The sequence below is a fragment of the Diuraphis noxia genome, unplaced genomic scaffold, assembly GCF_037042655.1.
Source record: "Diuraphis noxia isolate RWA-SAM2 unplaced genomic scaffold, SU_Dnox_SAM2 contig0001, whole genome shotgun sequence".
NCBI classification, from domain to species: Eukaryota; Metazoa; Arthropoda; class Insecta; order Hemiptera; family Aphididae; genus Diuraphis; species Diuraphis noxia.
Genome location: NW_028301711.1, coordinates 48919354 through 48931537, shown reverse-complemented (window position 1 = coordinate 48931537; position 12184 = coordinate 48919354). Strand labels below are relative to the sequence as shown.

Here is a 12184-nt window from a genome sequence, read left to right as displayed (position 1 = left end):
ATAATGTATGAAATCCTAATTTGTTAAAGGGGACGCTTTTAACCGCCGTCAGAGGTAAGGGGACTGAGTCCTCCTGCGCCCCCCCCCACTTTAACCCCTGCCATTATTTGAAATTATAGGTATCTCATTTTTAATGATTTATTGTTTAAATTAATTAATAAAAAGTAAATGAATACAAAAATAAAAACACATATTTTTAGAATTTCAGATGCCAAATAATTGTTTTACCAAGTATAGCTTAGATAGGTAATAGAGACTATATGAAGTACCTACATTCCCAATCCAATTTATAGACTGTAATTTGTAGGAACCTATTTATTTTTTATATTACTATAGTTTTGATGAATATATCTCTCAATAATTTGCATTTTAATTTTTTTTTATTATTATTGATACATTTCTTTCACACATTGACAGGTTTGAGAAATATATAGTTTATTCAATTTAACATGTTAGGCTTATGTCTACTTGGTTACAGATTTATAGTAATTATACATTTATCTATAAGTTGCTTGTTGTGGATATTTAAATAAAAAAATAAAGAATGAAAGTTTAATTTAATAAAATTAAAAAAATAATTAATTTGTTAACTACAATCAAACATTAAAACAAATAAATGGTATTTTAATTTATGTAAATATTTATGTTCTTATATAATAGATGCAATTTATTCAATGCGTTTATTACTTTAATGCCTAATATTTTGTTCCCTCGTCTTATAAGTAGATAACAATTAACAGTAAATTTATGCTCAGCAGATTATATTTAGCTTCATTAGTTCAAAAACTAGGCTTAAATCTAATAAAATTTCATGGTATTCAAAATAAAGTTTTTTTTAAAAACTTTAAAAAATAATTTTATTTAAAAATTTGAAAATATAATAAATGTGATGATTATAAATTTTAACTAGCTGGCCCAAGACAGACATTGTCTTAAATAATAACACGAAAGAAAATGATAAAATAATTATTTCTTACTTTTGTATGAATAATAAATAAATAAATATACTGTTATAAAATATGTCTAGTTTTTTCTTTTTAAATTATAATTTATCATAGGTTTTTCTAATCATATTAGTTATTACTACATTCAATTATCTAGTAAAAAGATTAAGAAAATAATTGAAATAAATTAGGAAATATGAAAGAGAATAGTCATAACTACACGTCCATAATAAATCATACCTACGATTCGTATGTAAAAATGCAATGTTTTGAGGTTTTGACTTTCGGTAGTGAGGCCAATGGGGGTAACGTGAAACGCAACGGCTCATTTTAGTTTTTTACGACGACAGTATAATAAATTATTACCTACCTCCACTCCTTGATGGAGGCATACTTAATATCTCCCACAGATATATAAAAATATTTTTATATCTCCCAAAATACGCCGCTAACTGTTACTACAATCATATCGTTATCAAGTTTGAGTGTTTCGTTCCTAACTTCATGATATTTTAATCTTCATGCAACTCACGTGTATTTCGTGATCGTCTTTTTCTGGCATCACAATATTTCTTCCCGTGTCTCATACTCTCATGTGCCATAGTCTATTCGGCGTATGCGTCAGTTCAAAGTTTTTTGCTGTACAATTTATTTACGTATAGTAGATGAATAAACTGCATTATTCCCTTTGTATGTTTTTGATTATTACGTTTTTGACAAATTGTATCTAATGGACCAAGAAAAACCCGCCGTATTAGCCGCGGACGAGCTGAGGTAAAGAAATATTCATTTTAGTATTTTAGTAAAATTTAGTATTTTTGAAATGTAAACTATATGCTCTATTCATAATATTCCTTCCTTTGTGATGGGTTTTCTTATAAATGCCCCAATATTCTTATTTTAAAACCATTGGTAAGTCCCCGAGTACTTAAAAAAGTAATCACTTAGTTACTTATGTATTTTTTACCTGACCATTCAAAATATTTATAGGATAGGTATCTTATGATTTGTGAAATACCCAAAACTAATATAATTATCATAATGTCGTTGAGTAAAAGAACCACATTTTAAAACTTTTAATAGACAATTACAAATATCATAATGAAAAAACCATTTACTTTATCATGACTAGGACTTAATTTTATATGTATTTATATAACCAAAATAGGTGTGTCCTTAATACTTATACATAAATAATATGTGTTAAGAATTCATAATATGTATTATAAAAAAAAAAAATAATATATATATATATATATATAATATAGTAAAATGTAGGTAATAAAAAAAAATGAATTTCAGCATTTCATGCTTTACTGGCTTTTAATATGTATGCGCGGCATCAGATACAAATAATAACACATTCTCATGCATAATTATATTGGGCTATAAAATAATTATAGAATTATTAAAAAATCTTGCTACAGTTTGGTGGTTGCATTTATGTAATTTTTCACAGTTTAACAAAAAAGGCTTAGATTTATTGTCATTTAATTTTCGGTCAAAACTTGGAGTTGAAATTGTTCATAAATACTCATCTAATTTGTCGTGTTAATGTAGAATACAATGTATCTATAATAATTATTATAAAGTTGCATGAACCAGCATTCTTATTTTAGTAATTTAGCATTACTTAACTTAGCATCATTGCTGTGTAGATAATATGGTAATAATTATGTAAAAAAATTAAATAAGATATATATAAATGGAGTCACGGAAAAAAAACAAGAAAAAATAACCCCCAAAAAAAACCAAAAAATTAAAAACCAAAGGAATAAAAGACCAGGGAAAAAACCAAAGAAAAAAACCATTAAAATAAAAACCAAATTTTTATATTTTGCCATATATTATTATGTCATATTTCATTAGACATAAGTTTTAATTTTCTAATTAAAAATGTAGATCAATAATTCAACTGCCCAGGTGTTCTATCTGTTGTATACTTTTGTAACCAAATTTGTAAATTTTGAATAATTGAAAATAATATATATATATACAATGTGACATTACTGACCTTTTAATTAAAACTATGCCATATTTAATGAAAAATATATTTTAAAAATTGAATTTAATTGATATTATTTTTTTTTTAACCTAACTGGAGGAGGAAAGATATTATAATAATGTTATATGACATAATATAGCAAAATTTAAAAATTTGGTTTTTATTTTTTGGATTTTTTTCTGTGGTTTTTTTTCCGTTTACCACATAAATGGCTTTGATTCCTATTAGTTGTAATTCATTTTAATAAAATAAATAAGTTAATATTATGTTTATGGGCTTTTAACCATGCCTAAATAAATAGGTATGATCACAACTTTGTGATACGCATACCATCCTTGCTTTGTCTATCGCGAGGTTCTCCGCTTAAATTATATTCTATTAACATTGCCAACCAATGAAATGCGGATAACTACAAGCAATAGTTTTGTGTATAGAATAATGGGGATATGCGTTAACCGGACAAAAACATTTTTTTTTGTTATTATACTTTTTTATTTAGTCATTTCTTTAACCAATATAATAAGTTTAGTAAATATATTCTGGTGTAGGTAGGTATGTGATATAAATGTAATATTGTCTAGATACCATTTTGTGACTATCATTTTTAGATTTTTATGTTAAATCGATTCAAGTTATGTTATATTTGTTGTTGCGTATTATTTTTTCTAGAATCATAATTCTTAGTGTAGCCAGTGTATGTATTCTAAGAATGATTTATATAAGTTCGAGTTATAATAGTTGTTCTTACAATTTTGGCTTATACCTACATTAATACAGTGATTTATCTCCTGATAGACACCTCTAAATAGCAGACATTCTCTTGACAACCAACTACAAACTTTCTACAAAATGTTAGCAACTGAGAGTGTCTGATGTTTCTGAAGGTTTCACTGTAATTTCAATCTTGATAATTTAAAAAAATTTTAATGTAACAGTTTAGTTTTTATTTTAAATAATTATAAATAAAAATTATTAGGTACTTTTTTTGTCTAATTTGGAATCTGATAATGTTTTTAAATTAATTATTTTATTCATATATTTTTAGAATAATACTTGATTATTACTCTGAACATCCACCACCTTGGATTAACAATTCACCATCAATAGCAAAGAAAAAGAAAATGACCGATACAGATTTAAAAATTGTTGAAGATGTTTTACGTTCATTAACTTTGGCAGCGGAACATTTTCGAAATCTTTGGGATTGGTCAGAATTTGCCAATTGCTACTTAAGTCATAGTGACAAATATGTTGTTTGGTAAAACAATTTAAAAAAAAATTATTTATAGGTACAATCAAAACAAAAAGTTAGTAATTTTATGTCATTATTTTTTAAGGTTGGCTTGTCAATGCATGTCAATAATATTGCAATTGACTGAATCAGAAAAAAATAATCTTATTTTACTTCACATGGATGATAAAACCAATGAAGAAAATATACTAAAATACCATTTAAATTCCATTTCAAATAGTAAAGACTATATAAAATCATATATACCAGACCCAGACCAGTACACAACTGTTGAAGAAGTGGCTCTGTCTATAGTTGGGCCTCAAAAACAGGTACATCATCGTTAATCTAAATCATTCAACAAAGTTAAAATAACATGCACTAATATTGTACTAATGAGTTAAAATATTAATTATATAGCCTGGTGATCTTATACTTGTCAATTCTACAAAACAAAATTTAAGAAATCTATCATTAGCTGTCTCGGCAGGCAAAGTAGTTTGTTTGGTCGGACCTGTTGGGAGTGGCAAAAGTGCTTTGGTACATTATTTAGCAAATATTACTGGTTTGTACAATTCAATCAATTCATTTTTGAATATTTTATAACTTTTATACTAACATTTTTTGTATTTTATATTAATTGGACGGAAATTCAAATTTGTTGTTTCAGTGATGATATAACATTTTCTGTGTTTGTGTGCAGTTTTTTTTTAATAATAGTTCAATTTTTTTATCAAATTTTGTGCAAATAATGTAGTGTAGATTATAAATGATCATAACTCACTTAAAAACTGAATTATCATAAAAAATACAAACTCTGACATTGCATATATAGTTATTGTTTTCAGTATGGAGCAATTCACCACTAATCAAATATATCACATTTATCGTTGCTGCCGATTACGGGTCAGTGTTGGTAGTAGGGCTCGCCAGGCCAACGCCGATCCCTGATTTTTACTAGTTTATGAAAATAAATTCCTATAATAATTTGGTCATACAGGGACTGTTTTATTATTTATCACAGCCAATCGGAACATATTAACAAAAAGTTCTTTTCAGTTCGTTTTTTCATATATATATTTTATAATCCTGCGTGTGTTGCAGTAGATATGCGGTGTGTGGCATCAGATTAAAAAAATACTCCTATGACATTGAATGTGTTAATATTGACAGTACTAGACATTTTATAGAGGTCCAAGTTATAATTATAACTAGTGCCTTGATTTAAATGCACTTAAATCCATACAAATATGCTCTAAAAAATAGCCAAAAATGCATTTTACCTCAAAACTAATTTAAAAAACATAATTTATGTTATTTTTCTTATACAGTTTGGTATTTTTATTTGGAATTAATAAATAAAATAAATATATTACTTATTATTTTATAAAAAAAAAAAACTGAACAATTGACTTGATGCTGCTATGATGTCAACCTGTATGTTTTGGAGCAATATTATTCATTCTAAACATAGTACAAATTATGTACTTTGAATGCATTGTCTAAGATCAACCAAAAAAAAAATATACACTGCATTAAAATCCAGGCTCTAATTTTAACATAAACTTTAGAAATAATAGAGATTGCATATTTTATTTTATAAATATTTGTTTTTATATCATACATTTGCTGTAAAATCCATTCATATAATTATATATATTTTTTAAATTTAAATTTAATCTATCACTTGTTTTGTTACGATGAATCATCAATAAATGTTCTGATCAAAAATGTCCTTATTGATTCTTCAAAAATATTTTTAATCAACCCTGTGTTGGAAAATTTCTGTAAACAGTGGATAGAAATCAATTTCTTAAAAATATCATTTTTAAGCATTAATGGTTCACTTATTAGCAAAAATTTAATTTAAATTATAATAAAAACCTTAGATATGACACTAGGGTCATTTTTGTGTTATCCTGTATATCAATTGAATTAAATAAAAATGTTATTTTATGGCTTATAGTTAGTTATGTTTAATATCTCAAATAGGACATACAGATGAAAAATTACTTACTGTTCAACTGGGCGATGAAACAGATTCTAAGATGATGTTAGGATCATATCATTGCACAGACATTCCTGGAGAATTTGTTTGGCAGCCAGGAGCACTAACAAAGGTTTGTTGCTAAGAATTTTGTTACCTATATTATCATTATTATTAGCTTGAATTTACATAAAAAAATATTTATCTTTTTACCAATATGTTTTTAATGTGTACAGTTATTTATCAATATGACATAATTTAATTAAAGAATTACTTAAATAAAAGTAATTTTATGTTTTATATTTGAAAAAAATATCTTATTATTTTTAATATTTAGGCTGTAACTGAAGGAAAATGGCTATTGCTTGAAGATATTGATTCAGCTTCTAGTGATTTAGCCGCCGTTCTCGTCTCTCTTGTAGAAAGTCGATCACTAACTGTTCCTGGATTTAGAGATCGACTTATTCCAGCTACTGGATTTCAACTGTTTTTCACTCAAAGAGTTATAACTACTACTAGTGGTTACTATCATAAGCAAAACATTGCAACGGATTTATTAGGAAAACACTATATCCAAATAAATGTCGAACCTCTTAGCAAAAATGAACTAATTGAAGTTATTGAAATTAAGGTAAATTTCAATTGTCCTCATATTTATAAATAAATAATAAATAAACTTCATGTTTTTTTTTTTTAGTTTCCTATATTAAAGACAATCGCCCCAAAAATAATTGATGTTTTCTTATTATTTTCTGCTGGATTTCATAATAGTGATGCTATATTGAGTTTAAAAAAAAATGGAAGATTAACGTCTACTAGAGATTTGATGAAATGGTGTGCAAGGATTGTTAAAGAATATGATGTGACATCAAGTGAATCAGCTTTAAAAGTAATCCAAGATGCAATTGACATATTTTGCTGTAGTGCTGCAAATCCAAGTACATAAGTTACAAACTTAAAATATGATTAAATTAATTAGTACCACTAAGTAGTGATAAGAGGACACTACATCATCTAACAATTAATCCTTAAAAATAATGTTTTGTACGATTTACTAGTTGAAATGGAAATAGTATTTATAGTTTTATCTTATCCAATTTTTATACAACATTAAAACATTAATTTGTTAGGTTCACTATTGATTGTTTATAACATATAAATAAGTATTTATATTAAAAAATAAAACGTTACATTACAGTTTATCTATTTTTTTCTATTTATTTAATGTGTCAATATGGTAAACATTTTGTATGTTAGTTTGCCGCACATAACTATTTTTATATTTTATGTGGTTATTACACAAAAATCATTGTTGGTACTTTGATATTTAAATACTTCGAATTTAATTATAATATATTTAGGATTTGATATTTTAATTCTTACAAAATTTCATTCATTTGGTTATATCTAACTCTTTAAACAGTGAGTGTCCTTTTAAATAAAACTTCCATATATTTATTAAAATAATCATTAATGTCCTGAGAGAGCGTAACTGGGTGACAGCCAAAATGTGTTTAACCACTAAGCTCACTAAGTGGATAAAACTATTTATCTCGTGAGCTAGAGTTTAGCACAATTTAAATGTCTTATACTTAAATTTAATATATTCAAACAAATTTTAATGGCTAATTTAAAACAATTATAAATTTTAAATTTATTTATTTCATGTATTGTTTTGTATTGAATTATTGAATTTTGATTATTTTTTATTTATTTTAGAAACAAGACTTGAACTTGCTTGTCATGTTGCTTCTTTGATTGGTGTTGTGAAAACTAAAGCAGAATTTTTTATAAATGAATATAAACCAACTATTATACTTGATGAGAAACACTGTATTGCAGGCCGAGTTACATTACCTCGTACTGGTTCTTTTTTGACAGACAACTACATGTAAGAATTCAATGTTTTCATTCTATGATTGTAGAAGTATTGTTGTATATAAGTAAATAAACTACAGTGGGTTGGTTTTTAGTGTTTTTACCAAAGAGGCTCTTAAAATTATTTACACGGCTTAACTTTATTTTTTGTTGACTACCATTTGACTGCTGATGGTCACTCATTAAGTATTATCAGTAAGCTGAACATATTTTTAAGTGTCATTCCAAACTCGTATATACAATTAATAATTGTATTTGAAAAAAATGATAAGAAAATATGTTTACTACATAAAATAAATTGTAATTGTTCCCATTACACCATTATTGTAACATCATTTAAAAGTTAATAATATATCATCAAATTAATTTATGGTTGCCAATGGTCATTTTTCATGGTAGTAATGATACGCTGTGGGCGTCGGCGGCTACAAACATATACAATTTGAAAATTACAGATGACTGCTAACAGCCATATAGCGGTGAATATGTTAAACACACCCGACACAGTTAACATGGTCTGGCCCCCACATATTTCCAAGATGTTTGATTGAAATTATTGTAATTTTACCCAATATGTATGGCATTATAGATGATAATACTGTATTTTATTTTATTGTTTCCATTCCCTAAAAATCTTGATATATTAAGTTTATAGTCAGTTTGATTATCTGTATTTTATAGTTTATCTATTATATTACTCATGTACATTAAATAATTTATACAGTGTAATTTTTTTTCAGATCAAATTCTTCAAAGTTTGCTTTAACACGTTCATCTTCTTGTCTTTTGGAACGCATTGCTTGTTCAATTGCTACTAAAGAATCCGTGCTGCTTGTTGGTGAAACTGGTACAGGAAAAACGTCAACACTTCAGCTACTAGCAAAACACACAGGAAATAAATTAACTGTTTTAAATATGAATCAACAAAGTGATAGTGTTGATCTTATTGGAGGATATAAACCAGTTGAATTAAAGATTATCATCAAACCAATTCGAGAAGAGTTTGAAAGTCTTTTTCGAGCAGAGTTTAATATTGAACAAAATTCTAAATTTTTGGGCCATATATCGGTAAATTAACCATCATAAACATTTATTGTTACATTGTTATATATATATATATATATATATATATATATATATATATATATATATATATATATATACTTTTGTTTTAGACTTGTTTTAATAATCGTGAGTGGACTAATTTGATAAAACTAATGAAACATGTTTTACAAAAAGCCATTAACAAAAACACAAAGAATAATAAACCTGTTAAATCTTGGTTGGAGTTAAATGAAAAATTAAAACGTTTTGAAGTTCAATTTAAACATTGTCAGTCTGCTATGGCTTTTGCATTTGTTGAAGGAAGCCTTATACAAGCTGTTAAAGAAGGTGATGCAATACAAATTATATTTAAATTCAATATCCCTAGTAACATATTTTTTCTTTACATTTTTAGGGTATTGGGTCTTATTGGACGAAATAAATCTTGCTTCAGCTGAAACATTACAATGTTTATCTAGTTTACTTGAATCTGACGGAACTGTAACCATATATGAAAAAACTGATTCTAAACCTATATCTAGACATCCAAATTTTAGATTAATGGCTGCCATGAATCCAGCAACAGATGTGGGGAAAAAAGATTTACCTCCTGGCATAAGAAATAGGTACTGTCTATTAAATTACTAAGTTTCAATTCATTATTTTATTTTATTTTTGGTATTCAGATTTACAGAATTTTTTGTTGAAGAGTTAACAGATCGTTCTGATTTAATTACATTAACAGCTTGCTATTTATCAGACTACTCTGCTCAAAAATTAAACGCTATATCTAAATTTTACTTAATTGCCAGACGTGAAGCCGAAAATTTTCTAGTTGATGGCACAGGACACAAACCTCATTATAGTTTAAGGACATATTGTCGTGCATTGTCTATTGCATCTTCAAATCCATGTCAATCTGCTCAGAGATCTTTGTATGAATCTTTCTGTCTAAGTTTTCTTACCCAGTTAGATAGCGCCTCTCATAAACATGTTGAATCATTAATAGCTACCTTTATGTTTGGTGAAAAATTAATTCAAGGTGTTATTAATCAGCCTATTCCTAAACCTTTAACCAAAAAAGCATCATTTATTCATTTTGAAGGTTATTGGATTCAAAAAGGTATATTGGAACCTTCTACTGCTGAAAAAGTATGGATATAAAATTTAAAATGAAATAATATGCCTAACTAAAATTGAAATATTTTACAGTATATTTTAACAAATAGTGTTAAAAAGAATTTACGTGATCTTGTTCGAGCTGTGTCATTGAGTTGCTTTCCAGTTTTAATTCAAGGTGATACATGTGTTGGAAAAACAAGCTTAATCACTTATTTAGCAGCAGCATCTGGAAATGTTTTAGTACGTATTAATAACCACGAACACACAGATTTACAAGAGTACATTGGTTCATATTCTGCTCAATCTATTACTGGTCAACTAGTTTTCAAAGAAGGTTAGTAAGAAATATTTAATACTTCTTTTCTTGTTTTAATTTTTATCTGTTAACTTTTTGAAAACATAAACGTTGTATTGCTTAAACTTCAAATTAGTTATCTATCAGTTCTACGCGACTATAGGTTGGCAACTAGTATTCTTACTCCACTAAATTCTGTCGATTTATAGCCCTATACTTCAATTAATTATTAATTAATATTACCTTTATTTAATTTTACGATTTTAATTTTCATAGGTGTTTTGGTAGAAGCAATGAGAAAAGGTCATTGGATTGTATTAGATGAGTTGAATTTAGCACCAACTGACGTGTTAGAAGCTTTGAACCGTGTTTTAGATGACAATCGTGAATTATTTATTCCAGAAACACAAACTACCATCAAAGCTCATCCTGGGTTTAGAATATTTGCTACTCAAAATCCTCCGGGCTTATATGGCGGACGTAAAGTAAGTTCATATTCATTCTTATAGTTTTTATTAAAATATTAAGGCTCGTTAAATACATAAAACATTAGAAATTACAGTGAAAATTAATAGAAAAATATTCAAATACTAAAAATTGGTTTAAAATTATCGTTGAGAATTATTAGTTTTGTATTATATATCTGATTGTATGCTAATATAAGATTGAAGTTCTCTTCAAATTTTATAACATGCTACAGTTAGTGTTTAACAATAAATTAACGAAGTAAATATTACAATATTTTATTTGTGTTTAAATAAATGACTATTGCCTATTACATTAAATAAATTGGCAATTTTGCTGTTGATAATGCTTGTATTTTACATATGATGTATATATATATATATATATTATTCAGTAATATTTTTGATGAAATCTTAATGATAATTTATTTTACTGTATTTATTTTATTCTACTTTAATGAAAGACAATTGATTTTAGACTTGTAATTTTATGTCTAGATATTATCAAGAGCATTCAAAAACCGTTTTATTGAAATGCACTTTGATGAGATTCCAGCCGATGAGTTGGAAACAATATTGTTTCAACGCTGTGAAATTCCTTTGTCTTATGCCAAAAAAGTAATATCAGTTATGAAAGATCTACAGTCAACACGAAAAGGAAGTGCTGCATTTGCTGGAAAACATGGTTTTATAACACTAAGAGATTTATTCAGATGGGGCGAACGATATCGTTTGGCAAAAGAATCAGAAAATTATGATTGGAATCAACACTTAGTAGATGAAGGTAAGATATTAATAATACACTAATTGTTTTTTTTCTTACCATTTATTTTATTTTTATTTTTTAGGTTTTTTGGTATTAGCTTCTAAAGTTCGAAAACCAGAAGAAGAAAAAACTATATTACACGTATTAGAAAAACATTTTAAATGTTCACTTTCTTTAGATAGATTATTTACATGTGAGATACTTTCATTAATTACTATATTTTTTAATATTTTATTTAAAATGCATTTAAATTACAGTAAATAATGAAACATCGCCGATAACTCGCCATATACTTGAAAAAATAAAAATACCACCTCCTGGATTTAAACATGTTTATATGTCAAAAAACATTAGACGAATGGTGGTACTTGCTTGTAAGTATATTATGGTTTACAAATCACATAAATTTAAATCTTATGTATTCATACTTATTATTTGTTTTTATCAG

At 26.4% G+C, this 12184-nt stretch overlaps 1 protein-coding gene across 1 annotated transcript in view; it reads left to right on the top strand.

Annotated features, from left to right (window-relative positions):
• The first annotated feature begins 1492 nt into the window (after window positions 1-1492).
• LOC107161464 (midasin) overlaps window positions 1493-12184 on the top strand; it is a 33718-nt gene continuing 23026 nt past the window's right edge. Inside the window, exons 1-17 of the mRNA XM_015507881.2 lie at window positions 1493-1718; window positions 3995-4207; window positions 4287-4512; window positions 4601-4745; window positions 6173-6300; window positions 6505-6798; window positions 6865-7105; window positions 7887-8058; window positions 8786-9113; window positions 9221-9437; window positions 9505-9715; window positions 9776-10241; window positions 10302-10545; window positions 10783-10991; window positions 11469-11754; window positions 11819-11929; window positions 11994-12110. Of these exons, the coding sequence (XP_015363367.2) occupies window positions 1675-1718; window positions 3995-4207; window positions 4287-4512; window positions 4601-4745; window positions 6173-6300; window positions 6505-6798; window positions 6865-7105; window positions 7887-8058; window positions 8786-9113; window positions 9221-9437; window positions 9505-9715; window positions 9776-10241; window positions 10302-10545; window positions 10783-10991; window positions 11469-11754; window positions 11819-11929; window positions 11994-12110 (3652 nt within the window). The 5' untranslated portion in view covers window positions 1493-1674. The remainder of the gene's footprint in view (window positions 1719-3994; window positions 4208-4286; window positions 4513-4600; window positions 4746-6172; window positions 6301-6504; window positions 6799-6864; window positions 7106-7886; window positions 8059-8785; window positions 9114-9220; window positions 9438-9504; window positions 9716-9775; window positions 10242-10301; window positions 10546-10782; window positions 10992-11468; window positions 11755-11818; window positions 11930-11993; window positions 12111-12184) is intronic.